This window comes from Dendrobates tinctorius, unplaced genomic scaffold, assembly GCF_039654945.1.
Source record: "Dendrobates tinctorius isolate UK_male_01 unplaced genomic scaffold, ASM3965494v1 ptg000165l, whole genome shotgun sequence".
NCBI lineage: Eukaryota > Metazoa > Chordata > Amphibia > Anura > Dendrobatidae > Dendrobates > Dendrobates tinctorius.
In genome coordinates, this window is record NW_027361832.1 from 16,292,525 (window position 1) to 16,314,971 (window position 22,447).

The following is a 22,447-nucleotide window of genomic DNA, read 5'->3' on the forward strand; positions in this document are numbered from 1 at the left end:
ACAGATATCTGACAGAGCTGAGGAGGCTGGCAACAACATGTGGTTTTGGAGAGATCAGGGACAGTCTAATCAAAGACAGAATGGTGTGTGGCATAAGAGACAGTCATCTCAAAGAAAGATTACTGAGAGAGGAAGACATGACTTTAGAGAAATGCATGCAAATCTGCAGGGCTGCTGAACTGTCAAAACACAGCCTGAAGATGGCAGGCACCAGTGATAATGATGATGATAAGGTACATGCAGTATCTATGAAAGGAAAGACAAGACCAAGCTCCCCTATAAGCACTGTCCACTGCAAGTATTGTGGGAAAAGACATGAGAGAGACAAAACCAAGTGTTCAGCATATGGGGAAACCTGCAGATCATGTGGAAAGAAGTATCATTTCTCAGCTGTCTGCAGGCAAGGAACAGGCAAACAGTACAGACAGTTCCACACTGTGACACCAGACACTGACAGTGCAGGGGACATTACAATGCTACAACTGCAGCCTGCAACAGAGAAAGTCATGTATCAGGCAGTCAGTAGGCAAGAATGCCAAGCAGCTTTATGCAACATTCTTGTTGGATGAGAAGCCCATTAGATTTCAGCTGGATTGTGGAGTAAGCTGCAATGTAATTCCATCTGCTCTGCTGAACAAACAGGTTTCTATTGAGCCAAATGACAAGGTACTGGTGATGTACAACAAAAGTGTTCTGAAACCGATGGGGACATGTAAGCTCAAAATATGGAACCCATGTAACTGAAAGAGTTATAGAGTTGAATGTACCGTGTTGCGTGGTGGTAACCATGTACCATTATTGGGAGTAAAAGCTGTTCAGGCAATGGATTTAATAAAAGTACAGTCACAGAATATTATGTCTGTTGAAGTTTCCCAGGATATACCAAATCCCAAACTAAACGACGAGCACAACTTGGATATTCAGAAAATAAAAACGAAGTATGCTGATTTATTTGAAGGTGATGGGTGCTTTGAAGGTAAATATAGGCTAGAAATTGACAACACCGTGCAGCCTACCAGATTACCTACAAGGAGAGTGCCTGTAGCTTTAATACAACCGCTGAAAGTAGAACTGCAAGATTTACAGAGAAGAGGCATGATAGCACCAGTCCATAAGAGCACAGATTGGATCAGCAGTTTGGTCATAGTGCAGAAATCATCTGGCAAGTTAAGAATATGCATTGATCCTAAGCCACTCAACAAGGCGCTGAAAACAAATCATTACCCCATGCCGACATTAGATGATGTTCTACCAGATCTATCAAAAGCTAAAATATTTTCTGTATGTGATGTGAAAAATGGATTTTGGCATGTGGCACTGACTGAAGAATCAAGTTTATTGACAACATTTTCTTCACCATTTGGACGTTTTAAATGGCTGAGAATGCCCATGGGACTAAAACCTGCTCCAGAGGTGTTCCAGCAGACGTTAATGCAGGCTTTAGAAGGACTTCCTGGAGTGAAGATAATAGCAGATGATATACTAATAGTGGGAGAAGGTGAAGATATGGAATCTGCAATCAAGGCTCACGATCAGAAGATGATACAATTTTTGGACAGATGCAGAGCAAAACACATAAAGCTGAACTTGGACAAATTCAAACTGAAAATGACAGAAGTGGCCTATATTGGACATCGTCTGACTTCAAATGGTGTAAAAGTGGATTCTGAAAAGGTGAGACCAATACAAGATTTGCCTACCCCTACTGATGTTTGTGGAGTACAACGATTTTTGGGCATGGTAAATTATCTCTCCAAATTTTGCAGTCATTTGTCAGACATGTGTGAGCCACTGAGACAGCTAACCCACAAAGATGTGCTCTGGGAATGGATGGAAATCCAGGAGACTGCTTTCCAATCAGTAAAGAAAGCTATTACAGATGCAGCAACCGTAAATTATTTCGATCCAGATCAAGAAGTAGTGGTACAATGTGATGCTTCAGAAAAAGGCCTTGGAGCTACATTAATGCAGAACAAACAGCCACTCACATTTGCAAGCAGAGCCCTTACAACAAGAGAGCAGGGATATGCTCAGATTGAGAAGGAACTACTGGCTGTGGTATTTGGGTTGGAGAAGTTTCACCAATAAACCTATGGTCAATGGGTAAGAGTACAGTCAGATCACAAACCTTTGGAGAGCATTACAAAGAAACCACTACTGAATGCCCCAAAGAGACTACAGCGCATGCTGTTACGACTTCAGAAATATGATTTTGACATAGGGTACTGTCCAGGAAAAGACTTACTGATTGCAGATACGCTAAGCAGAGCTTACCTTCCTATCACAAATGATGAGGAGAAAGACATTGAAACCATCAATATGTGTAACTATCTTGCAGTGTCAAAAGAAAAGTTGAAGAAAATCTAGACTTTCAAAGAGAAAGATAAAAGTCTCCAGAGTTTAAAGACTGTCACCTTGCAGGGCTGGACAAAATACAAGCAACATGCTCCAAGGGAAGTTTCACCATTCTTCCACATAAGAGATGAATTGTCAGTGCAGCAAGGAATCATCTTTAAAGGAGACAGGGCGGTTATACCAGAAGTTCTCAGAAGAGACATACTGAAAACATTGCACTCTTCCCACTTAGGCATGGAAGGATGTCTACGTCGAGCGCGAGAATCTGTTTATTGGCCAGGTATGAATGACCACATTAAAAATTATATAGCACAATGTGAAATATGTGCATCCTGCAGTGATAGACAACCATAAGGAGACATTGCAACCACATGAAATTCCACATAGGCCATGGTCAAAAATAGGAATGGACTTGTTCATATGGAATGACAAAGAATACCTGATTACAGTGGTCTATTTCTCTAACTTCTGGGAGGTTGATTTGTTGCAGGACACAAGGGCGGGAACAGTGATTAAAAAACTCAAGGCCCATTTTGCCAGGTATGGCATTCCAGATGTCGTTTTCTCGGACAATGAGGTGCAGTTTACTTCGGAAGAGTTCAAATCTTCAGCAAGAAATGGGAATTTGAACACCAGATGTCTTCTCCCAGATATCCTCAGAGTAATGGGAAAGCAGAGTCAGCAGTAAAAACAGCCAAAAGACTCATGCAGAAAGCAAAACAAGCAGGTACTGATGTATATCTGTCTATACTGGATGATAGAAACACACCCACTCAAGGCCTAGACAGCAGTCCGGCACAGAGGCTCATGAGTAGGCGTGCAAAGACACTCTTACCAACTGCTAATCATCGGTTAAAGCCAAAGTGGTTGGGAATCATCAAAGCTAAATTACAGAAGAATCAAGATAGGCAAGCTTTCTATTACAATAAATCTCCAAAGGATCTGCCTGAGCTCCAGAGAAATGACAACATTTGGCTGCAGCCAAGCAGCTCGTTTGACAAACACTGGCAAAAAGCAAAAGTTGTCCAGAAACTAGGACCTCGGTCCTACAAAATTCTAACAGAGGAAGGAAGAAGACTAAGGAGAAATTGGAGATACCTGAGGAAATCATAAGAAAGAGATCATTCATTTTCATGGCCTTTTGAGCAGTATCCTGACACCCAAGACAACGAGGCAGCAAGTACAAGTCAAGTACCAACAGTGACAGCTGACCATCAGGGTGAGGATTCTGGCCAGAGACAGATAATATCAGAAGGCATATTACCAGAATCAGAAGAACTACCAGATGTGGCAGTGACACATCTTATGTTACTAGAGCTGGCAGAATTATCAGAAAGCCGGCGCACCTCAAGGATTATATCTAACTGGACTTATTATGTTATAGCTCTAACTTGGTCATGGCATAGATTGTTTATTAATTTTATTGTTCTTTCAGTTAAAAGAGAAAGGATGTAGCAATATGCTATATGTATGTTGATGTGGCCTCTAGGGGACTCACTACTTTGATGTGTGTACTATAGAGTGTAAGAACTTGTTGGTTAGTTGTTGTTAGCAGACATCTTGTAATGGAGGAATGTATCACAAGTCTCATGTAATAAACAAGCCTGGAGATATCCAAGGAGTGTGATCCTTGACCGGTAATACATAACAGAACAGCAAGATCCAGCGCGGCGTGTCGCAGAGTACGTCCGTCAACATTCCGGCATGGATGACAGCCTTGAAGCATCATGTCAATCAGTCTATGCTGATTACCAGCGATCCAATCCCGAACTTCACTACCATAGACGAGGAGACGTTCAGCACAGAGAGGTCAACCACAGCTACCGTTCCACTGAGCAGAAGGTACAGCTCCCATCCCTCCTTAAAGAGAATCTGTCACCTATCTGTCACCTATTTTTTCGACTATCAGCTGCTGGCACCGCCATCAGGGGCTTATCTACAGCATTCTGTAAAGCTGTAGATAAATCCCTGATGTAACCTGAAAGAGAAGAAAAACGAATTATATTATACTCACCCAGGGGCGGCCCGGTTTTGGTCTGATGGATGTCGCAGTCCGGTCAAGTGCCTCCCATCTTCTAGCGGTGACGGCCTCTTCTTTGCTTCCCGTCACGGCTCCGGCGCAGGCGCACTGCTCTGCCCTGTTGAGGGCAGAGTACTGCAGTGTGCAGGTGCCGTGAAAGGTCAGAGAGGTCCGGCACCTGTGCCCTGCAGAACTCTGCTCTGCCCTCGACAGGGCAGAGCAGTGCGATTGCGCAGGAGCCGCGATGGGAAGCAAAGAAGAGGACGTCATCGTTAGAAAATGGGAGGTACCAGAATGGACCGCGAAACCCATCGGACCAAGACTGGACCCGGTCCGCCCCTGGGTGAGTATAATATAACTTTTTTTTTCTTCTCTTTCAGGTTATATCGGGGGCTTATCTACAGCATTACAGAATGCTGTAGATTAGCCCCTGATTGCGGTGCCGGCAGCTGATAGTTGAAAAAATAGGTGACAGATTCCCTTTAAGGAGACACCTTCCCTTTAAGGAGACACCTTCACTGAGAAGGTACTGCACATACTATCTGAAGTCAGAAGCGTTGCATTGAAGCATTACAATGAAACACTTCAAAGTGCCCTGGATGAATTTGCTCCTTCTATACATAGAACACCACAACACAGATGGCGACAACCCTGGCACACCCTGCAAACACGTTTCCTGCAGCGGTGCTCCAGGTGTGCCGAACGTCTGTGGAGAAAATCCAACCTACCTGAAGATTTCATCAATTATGAGTTTATGCTTCGAACATACAACACTGCCCTTCACCTCTCAAAACAAACCAATTTCAACACCCTCATCACTTCACTGTCCAATAACCCTAAACGTCTCTTTGACATTTTTCATTCTCTACTCAACCCAAGAGTACAAGCCCCAACCACGGAGCTTCAAGCTGACGATCTGGCCAATTACTTCAAAGAAAAAATTGACCAGATCCGACAGGAAATTATCTACCAAACACCTCATACCATGCACTGTCCTCCCTCCCCCACTGCATCTTGCTCACTCTCTGATTTTGAACCAGTCACAGAAGAAGAAGTAAGCAGGCTCCGTGCATCTTCTCTCCCAACCACTTGCACCAGTGACCCATTTCCGTCACATCTACTCCAGCCCCTTTCCCCTGCTGTCACCCCTCACCTAACTAAAATATTTAACCTCTCTCTCTCTTCTGGTATCTTTCCCTCCTCATTTAAGCATGTCGTCATACATCCACTACTTAAAAAACCATCCCTCGACCAGAACTGTGCCGCTAACTATAGACCTGTCTCTAATCTTCCCTTCATCTCTAAACTCTTGGAACGCCTGGTCCACTCCCGTCTTATCCGCTATCTCTTTGATAACTCTCTTCTCGACGCTCTCCAATCCGGTTTCCGCTCTTTACACTCTACTGAAACTGCCCTCACTAAAGTCTCTAATGGTCTACTAACAGCTAAATCAAATGGTCATTACTCCATGCTAATTCTTTTGGATCTCTCTGCAGCATTCGACACTGTGGATCGTCAGCTCCTCCTCACTATGCTCCGTTCCATTGGCCTCAAGGACACCGTTCTCTCCTGGTTCTCCTATCTCTCTGACCACTCCTTTACTACATATTTTGCTGGCTCCTCCTCTCATTTTCCCCTTACTGTTGGGGTACCTCAAGGATCAGTCCTAGGCCCCCTCCTCTTCTCTTTGTATACTGCCCCTATTGGTCAAAAAATCAGTAGATTTGGTTTCCAGTACCATCTCTATGCTGACGACACCCAATTATACGCTTCTCCTGACATCACGCCAGCCTTTCTAGAAAACACCGGCGATTGTCTAAACGCTGTGTCTAACATCATGTCCTCACTATATCTGAAACTGAACCTGTCAAAGACTGAACTCCTTGTGTTTCCTCCCGCTACTTATGTACCTATACCCGACATTGCCATTTCCATGTGTGGTTCCACTATTACTCCCCAGCAACATGCCCGCTGTCTTGGGATCATACTTGACTCCGAGCTTTCCTTTGTCCCCCACATACGATCACTGGCTCGCTCTTGTTATCTGCACCTCAAAAACATTTCGAGAATTCGACCTTTTCTTACTTTTAATTCCGCAAAAACTCTTACTATTTCTCTTATTCATTCTCGTCTCGACTATTGTAACTCCATTCTAATCAGTCTCCCTCTTACCAAAGTCTCCCCCCTCCAATCTGTCTTGAATGCTGCTGCCAGGATTATATTACTCGCCAATCGTTACACCGATGCCTCTATCTTGTGCCAGTCATTACACTGGCTACCCATCCACTCCAGAATCCAGTACAAACTTATAACCCTCACCCACAAAACTCTTCATGGCTCAGCACCACCCTACATCTCCTCCCTTGTTTCAGTATGCCATCCTACCCACGCCCTCCGTTCTGCTGATGACCTGAGGTTAGCATCCTCAATAATCAGAACCTCCCACTCCCGTCTCCAAGACTATACACGTGCTGCGCCAATTATTTGGAATGCACTTCCCAGGTCAATATGATTAGTCCCCAATCCCCACAATTTTAAGCGTGCCCTGAAAACGCATTTATTCAGACTGGCCTACTGCCTCAACACATTAACCTAATCTATCCCTATGTGGCACAGCCAAAAGTTTTTACCATAACCAGGTTCCCCGCATTATGTTCCCACATGCTTTATGCATCCATTAGCCCTCTGCATCTGTACTGTTACACACTTAACATTATGGCTGGTCCATACAATCAGGGCAACTGTTACCACCCACCTTTCGTGTCTCCCCTTTTTTTCTCATAGATTGTAAGCTTGCGAGCAGGGCCCTCATTCCTCTTGGTATCTGTTATGATCTATGTGATTATTGTTATGCTATAATGTCTATTGTCTGTACAAGTCCCCTCTGAAATGTAAAATGCTGCAGAATATGTTGGCGCTATAGAAATAAAATTTATTATTATTATTATTATTTGAAGCGTCTTACAGGTATGGAGATACACCACACACTAGACATGACTATAACACACCGGCTCATGTCAGCACTGACCGAGCCACCATGGACTTTGCAAAGTTCTTTGCCCACCGAGAACTGGTTACAAAGGGACTTGTAAAGTTCACTGATAAACCCGAGAACTATAGGTCATGGCAAGCCTCGTTCCGGAACGCCATTCATGGCCTGGACATTTCTTGTAGGGAGGAGTTAGATCTCCTGGTAAAGTGGCTCGGAATTGTGTCGGTCGAGCATGCCAAAAGACCAAGAGACATTAATATAAAGCATCCACGCACAGTTCTACGTAATGTGGGAAAGACTTGATGAATGCTATGGGACAGTAGAAGTCATAGAGTATGCTTTATACAAAAGAATTGATGATTTTCCTAAGATAGGACCTATAGGTTATCAAAAGCTTAGAGAATTGAGTGATTTATTGATAGAGTTGCAGGTTGCCCAGGAGGAAGGAGACTTGCCGGGATTTGCATTCTTAGACACCGCTAGAGGTGTCAATCCAATAATAGAAAAACTTCCTTACAACCTACAAGAAAAGTGGGTTACATATGGTTCACGGTATAAACAAAATTATAATGTACCGTTCCCTCCTTTCACTGTATTTGCAGATTTTGTCACCCAACAAGCTAAGATCAGAAATTACCCTAGTTTTGACTTTACTCTGTCATGTTCCACTGCCCCTGGTGTCAAACCCAGTAGGACACCCGTGGCAGTCCACAAAACTAACATTGTTTCCACAGGCCCTCCTCACAATGAAGATAAACCCTCTCCAGATGAGAACAAGCCTCAGGATGTCAGTAAACAGTGTCCGCTTCACAAGAAACCACATCCTCTACTAAAATGCAGAGCCTACAGTGAGAAGTCTTTGGAGGATCGCAAAGGTTTCCTCAAGGAGAACAACATCTGCTTCAAATGTGGTGCCATAACCTCTCACCTTGCCAGGAACTGTGAAGCTAGCGTGAAATGTGCAGAATGCAGCAGCACGGATCACAATACAGCCATGCACCCTGGATCACCTCCACGAGTGTTGTCACAAGCAGAGGAGCACAATGGGAAGCAGAAGGTCATTGATGAAGACACCCCTGAGGTCAGCTCTAAATGTACGGAGATCTGTAAGGGACTCACAGGAGGAAGGTCCTGTTAAAAAATCTGCCTTGTCCGAGTCTATCCTGCAGGCCGCAAGGACAAAGCCCTCAAGATATATGCAATCCTGGATCACCAAAGTAACAGGTCCCTAGCCAGGTCCATCTTCTTTGGCAACTTCAGCATTGTAGGCCCTTATTCTCCCTACACCCTGAGGACGTGTTCAGATACCATTGAGACGGCGGGGAGGAAAGCAACCGGATACAAGGTGGAGTCCAAGATGGCCAAACCTGGATATCGCTACCGACCATCTTGGAGTTCAACCAGGTTCCTGGCAACAGGTCAGAGATACCTTCACCGGAGGTGGCAACACATCACCCCCATCTGAAGCGTATAGCCCACCTGATACCTGAGTCAGACCCAGAAGCCCCAATAGCTCTACTCCGGGGAAGAGATATACTATGAGTCAAGACTAGAGAATGTGTAAACGGCTCCAGGAACGCTCCGTACGCACAGAGGCTCGACCTTGGATGGGTCATTATAGGAGACATCTGTCTAGGAGGAGCACACATGCCGGCCTCAGTCAACAGTATGATTAAAAGCACACTACAAAATGGATGTCCATCTCTCTTTCAGCCATGTCACAATAGTCTGCTGGCAAAGGAATTGTACGGTCTTCCACAGGTCAAAGGAGGACAAAAAGGTAGCGAAGTCCATAGAAAATAGGATGTTCCTGGACATCATGGATAGACAAATAGTCAAAGACAAATCGAACAGTTGGGTCGCACCTTTACCATTTCTATCTCAGAGAAGGCGCCTACCCAACAACAGGGAACTGGTCTATAGCCGATTCATCTCCCTCAGGCACAAGCTTCAGAAGTCACCTGAGACGAAGGAACACTTCTTTACCTTTATGGGGAAGATATTCCAGAACAACCACGCAGAGATTGCACCTGCACTTCGGCCATCAGAGGAGTGTTGGTACCTGCCCATCTTCGGAGTATACCATCCTAAAAAGCCAGGGCAAATAACAGTGATATTTGACTCAAGTGCCAAATGCGAAGATGTTTCATTGAATGATGTCCTACTGTCGGGTCCAGACCTCAACAACAGACTTCTGGAAGTACTACTCTCTGACATACAACAGATGTTACACTGTTTTCTCGTCAAAGAGAAACACAGAAACTACTTGAGGTTCTTCTGGTACCGTGACAACAATCCGGACAAAGACATGGCAGAATACCGGATGAGGGTGCACATCTTCGGGAACAGCCCTTCCCCAGCAGTCGCTATCTACAGCCTCCGAAATTCCGCCAAAGAGGGCGAAGAAAAGTATGGGTCAGAAGTCAGATCCTTCGTAGAAAAGGACTTCTACGTAGACGACTGTTTGAAGTCCACACCGACAAATGAGGCTGCAATCAGTCTACTAAAAAGGTCTCAAAAAATGCTCTCTCAGTGTAACCTAAGACTACACAAGATTTCCTCCAACTGCCGAGAGTTGATGGAAGACTATTCCAGTGATTTAAAGGACCTAGACCTAAGCATCGACTCCCTTCCCATGCAGCGGAGCCTTGGATTGCTTTGGGATCGGAAAACAGATGCCTTCACCTTCCAGATCAGTAAAGACGAGAAACCCTTCACGCGCAGAGGAGTTCTCTTTCGTGAATAGTCTATATGACCCCCTGGGATTCGTAGCTCCAGTAACTATCCAAGGAAAAATGATGCTAAGAGACTTCACCCAAGACACATCTGATTGGGATTATCCACTTCCAGCAGAAAAAGCAGACCTGTGGGCAGAGTGGAGGAGGTCTCTCAAAGTCTTAACCGACCTTTGTCAGAAACGACCATATGCTCCTGTGCCATCCACAGAAGTCAAGACACAAAGACTTTGTATCTTCTGTGACGCATCAGTCAAAGTGATTGCAGCAATAGACAACCTCAACAAGAGACGACCCATTCCTGGAGACAGTGTGCTAAAGAAGCTTGATCCAATTGTTGACGAAGATGGGCTGCTGAGATTAGGTGGCCATCTTCAAGAAGCCAAGGTAAAAGTTTCAGAGAAACACCCGGTGATAATCCCTGGACGTCATCACGTCACAACCCTGCTCATTCAGCATCATCATGACTTAGTGAGACACCAAGGATGTTTACAAAGCGTGTCCAATGTCTTCTGGGACAGATGGAAGAAGCAATATCTCTCCACTCTGCAAACCAGGATAAAGTGGCAAAAGGTCCACCCAAACATCCAAACCGGTAATGTTGTACTTGTCAAAGACAGTCAGTCATATCGAAACGAGTGGCCACTCGGCCTAGTCACCAAGCCTCATCCCAGCAAGAATGGAAAAGTGCGTAAAGTAGAGGTCAAAGTGTGCAAACTTGGGGAGAACAAACTGTTCCTCAGGCCAGTTACTGAACTTGTACTGTTATTGTCCTCAAAAGAATCAAATAGTGGCATCTGTTGATGCCAAGCGGGGAGTGTTCTACCCATTCATGTGCAGCAAGAAATTTCTTATGTGCTGTTCCAGCTATAGCCATTAGATGTCATAGTTGTTCTCTTTTTTGCCTATTCATGGATTTAAAAACCTTTCCTTTTAATAATATTATAAGGACCTGTGTCCCTATAGATAGGTCCATCAGCAATTAGAAGTTATCTGGAGGTTATTTTGTGATCTCCTTATTGTCAGAGGACCCTTCTACCAAGTATAAATTGTCCAGAGCCGAGAATCATTCCTGAGAAATCTATGCATATTATTCAATGTACTGTATATAGAAGGGATAATCGAAGTCAACCCTATTTTAGATGCCCTTTTTAGGAATTCAGGGTGTTTGTCCTAGTTTGGCTGCTCGCAGGACCATAATCTATAAACCAGAGCAGACAGTGGCAACCATCAGCATTGTTAGCGTCATTATTGAGACAGCTAATTGCTTTCAATCTGAATAGTCCTGCGATCTGATAATTGTCCAGGACCATTCTAATTGAAAGAGTTTGATAGTCACAAGTGTCCACTAGAGTGGGTGACAGTCTATGCTCCTTGCTAAAATGCCACCAGTCAGGTCAGTAAGTGTATTATTAGTATAGGAGTTTTTTTTAAATTTACGGCTTTATTTTCCAATAGCGAGAAAGTATATTTGTCTCTGAAGTTTCCTATAATATCTATTGTTTCTGTGCACCCAGAATAAAGACAGTCCTACCAGCAGTTTCACCGAAGAGACACTTCTCATGGTAATAGCGGATCTCTTTGTAGCTGGAACAGATACGACATCTAACACTCTGCACTGGTCTCTCTTGATGATGCTGCTTCATCCTCACATCCAGAGTAAGTGGTTAGTAGTCAATAGTCATTTTCTTGACGTATACTTCCAAAGGTGATTACACTTGTGTCTCATGACAGAAGTTGAATGGTAGGTAAGGCTGTGTTCACAATGTCCTGTAATCATCCATTAGAACAGATCCAGCAGCAATCTGTTGGCAATAGTTGTGCAAGCACAACTTTTGTCCGTTGCGATCCAGACTAAGGAAAAGGAAAGGTGGAACATGAAGGTCTGTGCTCATCAAGCCATAGAGTGTGTCTCCACGGGACCACTGCGGGGGTAGGTCTCAGTCAGAGCTTATTTGTGTTGACAGGATTAGGGGGTGGGGGGGGGCAAAGGTGGATCCTCTCACCCCTTCGAAGTAAGTGAAATGACATTGTACCTTTTGTAATTCATACGTTCAGAAATAGTATCTGCTGGCTCTCCTTTTTGTCTTTTCTGTAGCTAGAAAAATAAAGTTATGGCTCTTTGAGGAAGCGGGGGAAAAAATTAAAGCCCAAAAAAGGAAAATCGCAAGGTCATGAAGGGGGTTAAATATTCATTTTTTCCACCTCCAGTAAGCAAAAACAGATCTGCTTGAAATGGGAGAAAATCGGATGGCTAATTAATGGATCTGTTTTCCATAGATTTTAATGTTAAAAATGAATCCAGCTGAAATCCTGTTTTTAAAAAAGGACAAAAAAATTGTGTCTGCGCAACTTATTTGCAACAGATTGGATCCATCCTAACGGATTATTGCTGGACATGTGAACATAGCATTATAGGGTTAGAGAGTTTGGAGAGTGGGTGGTCAGATTATCTGCACAATATTTTTCCCTTTGCAGATATTTTTATTAAACTGGACAGATATAACTTAATACAAAACTCTCAGATAATTCTCCTACAGCTCATGATAAAATTTTTTTTTTTTTTTTTTTTAAAGCATTCAATTTGTTAAACAACTTTGAAACCAATTGATCAGTTCCCATCTCTGGTGGGATCCAACAGCAAGTATTTAGTTTAGGCCCTGTTCACATCACACTTGTGAAGTCCATTTATTTTGTATGCTAAGAAAACTCCTAACATACATGCTAGAGATGTCCATAAAGTACCAGTAGCCAGTAGCACAAAGGAGGATGGTATGTCAGTACGCTGCAAAAAAATTATGTAGTAATTTTCATGCATTGTTATCCAGATATAATATACAGTATACAATATATACAGGCGCTTCTTACAAAATTAGAATATCATCAAAAAGTTAATTTATTTCAATTCTTCAATACAAAAAGTGAAACTCATATTATATAAAATCATTACAAACAGAGTGATGTATTTCAAGTGTTTATTTCTGTTAATTTTGATGATTATGGCTTACAGCCAATTAAAATCCAAAAGTCATTATCTCAGTAAATTAGAATAATTAACAAAAAACACCTGGAAAGGCTTCCTAAGCATTTAAAAAGGTTCCTTAGTCTTTTTCAATAGGCTCCACAATCATGGGGAAGACTGCTGACTTGACAGATGTCCAGAAGGCAGTCATCGACATACTCCACAAGGAGGGTAAACCACAAAAGGTCACTGCTAAAAAAGCTGGCTATTCACAGAGTGCTGTATCCAAGCATATTAATGGAAAGTTGAGTGGTAGGAAAAAGTGTGGTAGAAAAAGGTGCACAAGCAAGAAAAGGGTTGTTAAGAAAAGTGTAGTGACCCTGTCCACACTGGATATGTCCCTTCAAGTAACCCTGGACCGTGAGTAGCTTTTGGACACTGCAACTCACTCCTAAGTTATCCTCTTACTGTTATATGGTTTAAATGAATCCAAAACTCACAAATCTCATATATTCCTCAGGTATGTGTTTCAGTGTTCTATTAAGTGCACTTTTCATTATGTGTGTTCCAGCAACATCTGCTGGTGAAATGCATAATTTATATTATTTTCACAATGTTCGATCTCACACAGAATTGAGCATAGATCCTATTGGTCACTGACCCTGTCTCCAAGATTCAATAGGAGGAGCGACCTCCAGTCTCTGGCTAGACTAGACAGGGATCGAAAAAGTTCCCTGGGGAGCCTGGTACAAGATGTGACCCAGAACAGACCTCATGTGAGGGGTCTCCTCACCCCCTCCAGGCTCCATGCCTGGAGGTTCAACCTTCTCTTAATCTTATTCATCTCAAGACTTAATGCCAGGTCTAATGCCTAGGATTCTTCCCTTGGCTTCTACAGCCAAGATGGCTAAAGATTTTTATTTTTTTAACCCTGGGTCTTGCGCTGTCCAGATTTACCCATGCTTCTCCAGGATTAGGTCACACTGAAGTACAGAGAAGAACCTATTGCCCCGCGTTTTGAGGAAATCGAGGGACTCCCGCCTCACCGCAAATTATCTGTTATTTACTTTAAGTATATTTCTGCACAGACCGCAACAAGCTGTCAAATAGATACAGGACTCCAGGTCTGAAAATACACTTACAATGCATCTCCTTTTCTACTTATATGCCCCAAAAGACTTTAAACTATCTTATAATTACCTGCAAGTACTGCTTCTAACTAATACAGGTTCTTAAAGTTCCAAAACCTCAATTCTGTGTCAGAATCCAATCCAGAACTGTATTGGATTCCCCATGTGAACTGTAAACCATTAAAACATGTTATATCTCCCCATTCTGCTGAAGTAAAGCAGCTGTTATCCCCGAGACCTGTTGTCTGTGGTTATTCAATCGGCTGTGGACACTGCATGGGGGTGGATAACAGTGACCGGGATAGCTCTCTTCCAGGGCTACTACAAAAGGCCATTCAAAAATTTGGGGGAGATTCATAAGGAGTGGACTGCTGCTGGAGTCATTGCTTCAAGAGCCACCACACACAGACATCTCCAGGAAACGGGCTACAAGTGTCGCATTCCTTGTGTCAAGCCACTCATGACCAATAGACAACGCCAGAGGCGTCTTACCTGGGCCAAGGAGAAAAACAACTGGACTGTTGCTCAGCTGTCCAAAGTGTTTTTTTCAGACAAAAGTAAATTTTGCATTTCATTTGGAAATCAAGGTCCCAGAGTCTGGAGGAAGAATAGAGAGGCACACAATCCAAGCTGCTTGAGGTCTAGTGTGAAGTTTCCATAATCAGTGATGGTTTGGGGAGCCATGTCATCTGCTGGTGTAGGTCCACTGTGCTTTATCAAGACCAAAGTCAGCGCAGCCGTCTACCAGAAAGTTTTAGAGCACTTCATACTTCCCTCTGCCGACAAGCTTTTTGTAGATGAAAATTTCATTCTCCAGCAGGACTTGGCACCTGTCCACACTGCCAAAAGCACCAATACCTGGTTAACAAACAACAGTATCACTGTGCTTGATTGGGCAGCAAATTCGCCTGACCTTAACCCCATAGAGAATGTATGGGGTATAGTCAAGAGGAAGAGAGACACCAGACCCAACAATGCAGACGAGCTGAAGGCTGCTATCAAAGCAACCTGGGCTTCCATAACACCTCAGCAGTGCCACAGGCTGATCGCCTCCATGCCACGCCGCATTGATGCAGTAATTGATGCAAAAGGAGTCCCGACCATGTATTGAGTGCATTTACTGAACATACATTTCAGTAGACCAACATTTCGGATTTTAAAATCATTTTTCAAGCTTTTGTTATAAAATATTCTAAGATAATAACTTTTGGGTTTTCATTGGCTGTAAGCCATAATCATCAACATTAATACAAATGTAAATTAACTTTATGATGATATTCTAATTTTGTGAGAAGCACCTGAATGAATATATATATATATATATATATATATATATATACTGTGTATATATTACTGGATAACAATGCATGGAAATCAACGCCTCATTTTGATTTATGTATACACATTTCTACGGAGAAATTTATGTGTTATGGTATCCATTGCAGGACTAATTTACATGCATACATTCAGGACGCTTCAGTAGTGTACCTGTCAATAACTTTAAAGTTATTACTGAAGCTTTCCTAGTGGGAGGTCTACAGAATGGCCTAACACCCCTATGCTCCTCGTTCCCTGCTACAGGTAATATTTGCCAAATCCAAATTATCATTATTAGTATCATTTATTTATATAGCACCATTGATTCCATGGTGCTTTACATAAGAAGGAGTTACATACAAATTACAGATATCACTTACTGTAAGCAAACTTACAATGACAGACTGATACAGAGGGGAGAGGACCCTGCCCTTTCGGGCTTACATGCTAAAGGATGGTGGGGAAGGAGACAGTAGGTTGATGGGTTGCAGCAGTTCTCGTGTGGGTGGAGGTGATATCTCCAGTAGTGGTGAGGAGGCAGCGGGGTCATTGCAGGCTGTAAGCTTTCTTGAAGAGGTGGGTTTTCAGGTTCCGGCTAAAGGATCCGAATGTGGTTGATAGTCGGACATGTTGGGGCAAAGAATTCCAGAGGATGGGGGCTATTCGAGAGAAGTCTTGGAGGCGGTTGGGTGAGGAGCGAATAAGTGTGGGGGAGAGAAGGAGATCTTGGGATGACCGGAGATCACGTGAGGGAAGGTATCGGGAGATTAGTTCAGAGACATATGGGGGAGACAGGTTATAGATGGCCTTGTAGGTCAGTATTAGTAATTTGAACTGGATACGCTGAGGGAATGGAAGCCAGTGAAGAGATTTGCAGAGAGGAGAAGCGGAGGAGTAGCGAGGAGAGAGATGAATTAGTCGGGCAGCAGAGTTAAGGATGGACTGGAGAGGTGTGAGGGTGTTAGCAAGGAGACCACAGAAAAGGATGTTGCCATAGTCGAGGCGGGAGATGATGAGGGCATGCCCAAGCATTTTAGTAGATTGAGGGTTGAGGAAAGGACGGATTCTTGAAATATTTTTGAGCTGGAGGCGACAGGAGGTAGAAAGAGCTTGGATGCGTGGTTTGAAGGACAGGGCAGAGTCAGTGGTTACTCCAAGGCAGCGGACTTCTGGTACTGGGGAAAGCATGATGTCATTAATTGTGATAGATAGGTCAGGTAAGGAAGATCTGTGAGATGGAGGAAAGATGATGAGTTCAGATTTGTCCACATTGAGCTTGAGGAAGCGAGAGGAGAAGAAGGAGGATATGGCTGATAGACACTCCGGGATTCTGGACAGCAGAGAGGTGACGTCTGGGCCAGAGTGGTAGATCTGAGTGTCATCAGCATAAAGGTGGTACTGGAATCCATGGGAAATTATGAGTTGACCCAGGTCTAGGGTATAAATTGAGAAGAGTAGGGGTCCTAGAACAGAGCCTTGGGGGACTCCAAAAGAGAGAGGGTGGGATGAGGAGGTAGTGTGGGAGTGGGAGACGCTGAATGTGCAGTTTGAAAGGTATGAGGAGATTCAGTATAGGGCGATGTCTTTGATGCCAAAGGAGGAGTGGATCTGTAGTAGGAGGCAGTGGTCAACTGTGGCGAATGCAGAGGACAGGTCTAGAAGCAGGAGTATAGAGTATTGTCCATTTGCTTTGGCTGTAAGTAAGTCGTTAGTAATTTTGGTCAGGGCTGTCTAAGTGGAGTGATGGGGCGGAAACCAGATTGTAGATTGTCAAAGAGCAAGTTAGATGAGAGGTGGGAGGAAAGTTCAGCATGGCCATGCAGCTCCAGGAGTTTGAAAGCGAATGGGAGCAGTGAAATTTGGCGATAGCTGGACATAGCGGTTGGGTTGAGGGTTGGCTTTTTAAGGATAGGCGTGTTTGAGGCATTTTTAAAAGCAGAAGGGAAGGTACTGGACATTAGCGATAGGTTTAAAAGGTGGGTTGTTGTGAGTTCATTTTCCCCTTCATTACTGAGGCCCGAGGAACTCCCTCTTCTGGTAAAGAAAGGTAGTGAGCCTGATTATCAAACACCTGAGGCTGATGATGATGACTGGCTGAGTGGAGTTACTGACTGGATATAAGGCTGCCGACGCCCTTCTGCCCTGCGGGTGATTTCTCTGTGGGATCCTTGGAGACCAGTCTGAATTCCTGCTCCTCTAAAGCTAAGTTTGCTGCTCGGCCTTTTGCTTTTGTGCTTGACTTTGTTTTGCTTTGTTTTTCTGGATTTCTGCCATTCCCTGCTGGGGTGTGCTGAATTCATTTAGCTCTGTCTTCTGAAAATAACTGAGTGCTGATTTAGTTTTTGAAGCCTAGCTGCTTCAGGGCCTTTTTCATATCAGCTTGTTGGCTTATGTCTTTGATAGGGTTTTGGCAGATTGCAGACAGCAGCCTTCCTGTCCTTTCCTAACTAGGTAGTTTTTGGGCCCCGTCTTTGCTCAATCTATCTTTCTGTCTGTGTTAGTATTTTCATCTAGCTTCATCGTCATTATATGTTGGGGGCTGCCTATTGCTTTGGGGTCTGTTCTGGGGCAGTTTAGATTTCCCCTTTCTTTCTTTAGGCCTATGTGATTCTCCGGCTGTGATCGAGGGGTCTAGGGCATCGTAGGAGCCCCCCACGGCTACTGCTAGTTGTGTTGATAGGTTCAGGGGTCTGCAGTCTGATAGTTGCCAACTTCTCTGGTTTTCTGGACTTAGCTTGTATTTCTGCTTTTGCCTCCTATGGTGACTCATTCATAACAGTGGGTTAAGGAAGGGATAAGTGTGGTGGTGAGGTTGGGGAGGAGGTGGGATGGGATGGGGTCAAGTACACAGGTTGAGAGGCGATTAAGCTCCCCTTCAGTCATGTTGGAGAGGGAGGTTATGGGGTTTGGTCATTGGTCTGGTATACAAAGGGGTTGTGGTGGTTGAACAATGAAGATTTGCCTTGTTTGGTCAATCTTATTTTTGAAGTGTGTGGCAAAGTCCTCAGCAGAGATGAGGGAGGTTGGAGGGGGCAGTGGTGGGCGGAGGAGGGAGTTGAAAGTTTTGAATAACTGTTTGGGATTGTAGGATAGGGAAGATACGAGGGTTGTGAAGTAGGCCTGTTTAGCAGAGGTGAGGGCAGATTTGAAAGAGAGTGTTGCCTGTTTGAATGCAGTGAAGTCATCTTGCGAATTTGTTCTCTTCCAACGCCGCTCTGCAGCCCTGGTCACTTGCCGGAGCTTTTTAATGGTGTTATTGTGCCAGGGGTGTCTGTTGGTATGCCGCATTCTGCCATGAATGAGAGGGGCGACCGTGTCAATAGCTGATGTGAGAGTGGCATTGTAGAAAGCAGTGGCACTGTCTGTGTCTTGGAGTGAGGATATGGATGCCAGTAGTAGAATAGATTCAGAGAGCGCGTGGGTGTCTAGTTAATTAAACTAAATAGTATCTGAAATTTATTATTATTATTTTTTGCAGAGAAGGTCCATGAAGAAATTGACCATGTAATTGGCAGAGACAGAGTACCAACAATAGAAGATCAATCTAAAATGCCATATACCAGTGCAGTCATCCATGAAGTCCAGAGATATGGGAACATCTTGCCTATAGCTTTGCTCCATATGACTTACAGAAACACAAATATTCAAGGATTTGACATCCCCAAGGTTGAGTATTATGAGAAGAAAAATGTACAATGGAAAGCTTTTAATTCAGCATCCAATATTCCAGATAGTCTGATAATTCAGTTGTTGCTATGTTGACTCCTGATATTAAGGCAACTACCAAAGGATTTCCACTTTTGAGGGCTTAGCCCAAACAACTTTCCTGATGAAATTGCAGTTCCTGGGATTTCTGGACAAATTTGCTACTGTTGGCAACTATGTAATTTCATTTCATAGAATAAATCAATAAATTATGATATGCAGTCCTGTCCATAAACTACAAAAATAATAATGTAAGTAAAGTTTATGAAACAGACAAGTTAAAAATACTAAGTAAGCACAATATTTATAGTGCATGCTAAGTGGCATTGCAATTGTTTTTGCAAGTTTATTGTCATTTCAACCCCCCCACCCCCACAAAAAAAAGAGGTGGGATTGATTTTTTAATTGCATTGCAACACTCCAACAAAACTGAGTAAAGCAAATTAATAAATATAATATAAAAATGGGGCATGGAAAGCAAACTTAGTTGAACATAAAATATTATGCAAGTTAAGGATTACAGTAAACATAGAAATGGGTACTGTGTGCTGACCAGTTAATATCGTAGTTTTATGGAACCTGTCACATTGCAGAACACTATTTACCTGCAGATATAGCGCTAATAGTGTTAAAAAAGTCCCTGGCTGCCGTACAGAAAGCGTACCTCTCGGGAGAAAATGAACGTTATATTCATCCCAGCAGCCTTCAGCTTTGTCATACAGTCGTGGCGGCCCAGCTCTAGTCACAGAACAGTATACAGTGAGTGGCAGCTATAACCACATCCTGACACTTTGACTGACAGCAATCTCTGCAGTGTGAGAGGTGACTGTAACCGCACCAATACACATGTGTGACTGAAAGCTGATGGGTCCCAGGAGGAATTAAGTTCATTTTTTCAGGAGCTGCGCTCTCAGTATGGCAGCCTGGCACCTTCGTTACACCATTAACTCTATATCTGCATTTTAATAAAGTTATCTGACATGACAGGTTCGGGGTTTTTTTACCTATTTTCTATAGTCTTCTATATGTAGCCAAAAATGAAAACGCTGATACATAAAACTTCGTCCTCAAAAATGAGCCCTATAGGAGTTACAATGAAGGGATTATCCTCTTTCAATAAACTTCTGCTGTTTTTTGCATGTACCTTAGCTTCACTTGTCTCCCCGGGTCTACTGTTTAATTTCTGCCACTGTCCCGGTCTCTGCGTGTCGTTACACTGCTACAGCCAATTGCTGAGCTCAGCGGCTCTGCCGTCTACATCAGCAGATGTTTTTTGAAAGGCAACAAACTCTTTTAACAGAACAATAGAAGCGTTACTGGTCTTTGAGCTTAGCGGCATGACAAACTGGAGAGCATCCTTAAAATAGTATTCTCAATCAAACTTTTAGTCTATAAACCTTTCTAACTAAGTATGTGATGTAGCGTAGGTTCATTAAAATACTTATCGATCCCCGGTTTCCAGCGCTGCTCCGATCCTCTTCTGACTCTTGTGACTAGAACTCTGGCTTGCCGGATCACTTTGGGGTTTCTGTGTGAACCAAAAGTCACTTTTACGATGTAAGTCTATGGAGCCTTAGAATGAACCGACCTGGTAGCTGAGGAAGACTGTGATCAGTAAGTATTTTAGTGCACCTACACTACCTCACATCCATATTTAGAAAGCTTATGTAATAAAAGTTTGAATAAAAATTCTGAGCAAATACAATAAGTGAATAAATAGTAATAGCACATGTAAATAATATAGAGTGTTTTAGTTGACACTATTTTGATCAAAAGAGTGTAAGAACATGCCGCCACGACAAGGTATACCCAATCAGGATGGTCCCTAACTCTAGTATCTCACTTCACTATATGCCAGGAGCCCTTTAACACATTCTGTGCACTCTCTCCATATCCACCCCTCCCTTCTCCCCTCTCCCATGTATAACTCTGAGGCTCTACTGACATTTCTTACCCACTCCAAACCATCCAATACCTTCATGCAGCACTCAAAACGTTCATACAAATCATCCCACCACCTGCTCTTTCTGTTTTTTCTCCTTTTACTAGTCGCAGGTGACATCTCCCCCAACCCTGGGCCTCCCTCCACCAGCATACATTACTCTCCTCCAGCTGCATATAGAAACCCTGCTAATCTTATTAACATTCAGTGCATGCCTTCTCCTATCGCTTTCAATGTGCTCTCTGGAATGCACCTTCTGTGTGCAACAAACTAACTTACATTCACAATTTTTTCCTCTCTAACTCCCTTAACCTTCTGGCTATTACAGAAACCTGGATCCAGCATTCAGACACCACCGCTGCCACCGCTCTCTCGTTTGGTAGGCTGAAATTTTCACATACCGCCAGACCTGAGAACAGACAGGGTGGAGGTGTTGGTTTCCTCCTTTCATCACAATGTGCTTTCCAGGTCATCCCCCCGGTTCCCTCACTTACATTTCCTTCCTTTGAAGTCCACACCGTCAGACTCTTTAAGCCCTTTTCCTTACGAGTGGCGGTTGTTTATCGCCCTCCAGGCTCCTCCCGCCAGTTTCTAGACCACTTCGCCACCTGGCTTACTCACTTTCTATCCTGTGACATCCCCACCCTCATCGTGGGAGACTTTAACATCCCCATCAATGATCCCCTCTCCCAATCTGCCTCTCAACTTCTTTCTCTAACTTCTTCATTCGGCCTCTCACAGTTTACTAATTATCCTACACATGAGGACGGGAATACTCTGGACCTGGTTTTCTCCCGTCTCAGCTCACTGCACGACTTTACTAACTCCCCTCTCCTGCTCTCGGACCACAACCTTCTTTCCTTCTCTGTCAAGAATTGTCTCCTCACCCGGGACACCCCCACTTACCACACTTATCAGAATACACGTACCATTAATACCCAGCAGCTTATGGACAATCTCCACACATCTTTAGCCCCCATCTCCTCCCTCTCCTGTCCAGACTTAGCATTGTCACACTTCAATAATACACTGAAGAATGCCCTAGATGAAGCAGCACCTTCTACACGCAGAAAGACCCGACACAGACAATGGCTGCCCTGACACACAATGCAAACACGCTTTCTTCAGCGCTGCTCAAGGTGCGCAGAGCGGCAGTGGAGAAAATCTCTCTTAGCAGAAGACTTCATCCACTATAAGTTCATGCTCAAAACTTATAACTCTGCCCTTCATCTGGCCAAACAATCTTACTTTACCACCCTCATCACCTCACTATCCAACAACCCAAAACG

At 43.7% G+C, this 22,447-nt stretch overlaps 1 protein-coding gene across 1 annotated transcript in view; it reads left to right on the forward strand.

Annotated features, from left to right (window-relative positions):
- The window catches only part of LOC141053167 (cytochrome P450 2D17-like), a 101,337-nt gene that overhangs the window by 60,428 nt on the left and 18,462 nt on the right, over positions 1–22,447 (forward strand). Inside the window, exons 6-7 of the mRNA XM_073550530.1 lie at positions 11,620–11,761; positions 18,990–19,177. Of these exons, the coding sequence (XP_073406631.1) occupies positions 11,620–11,761; positions 18,990–19,177 (330 nt within the window). The remainder of the gene's footprint in view (positions 1–11,619; positions 11,762–18,989; positions 19,178–22,447) is intronic.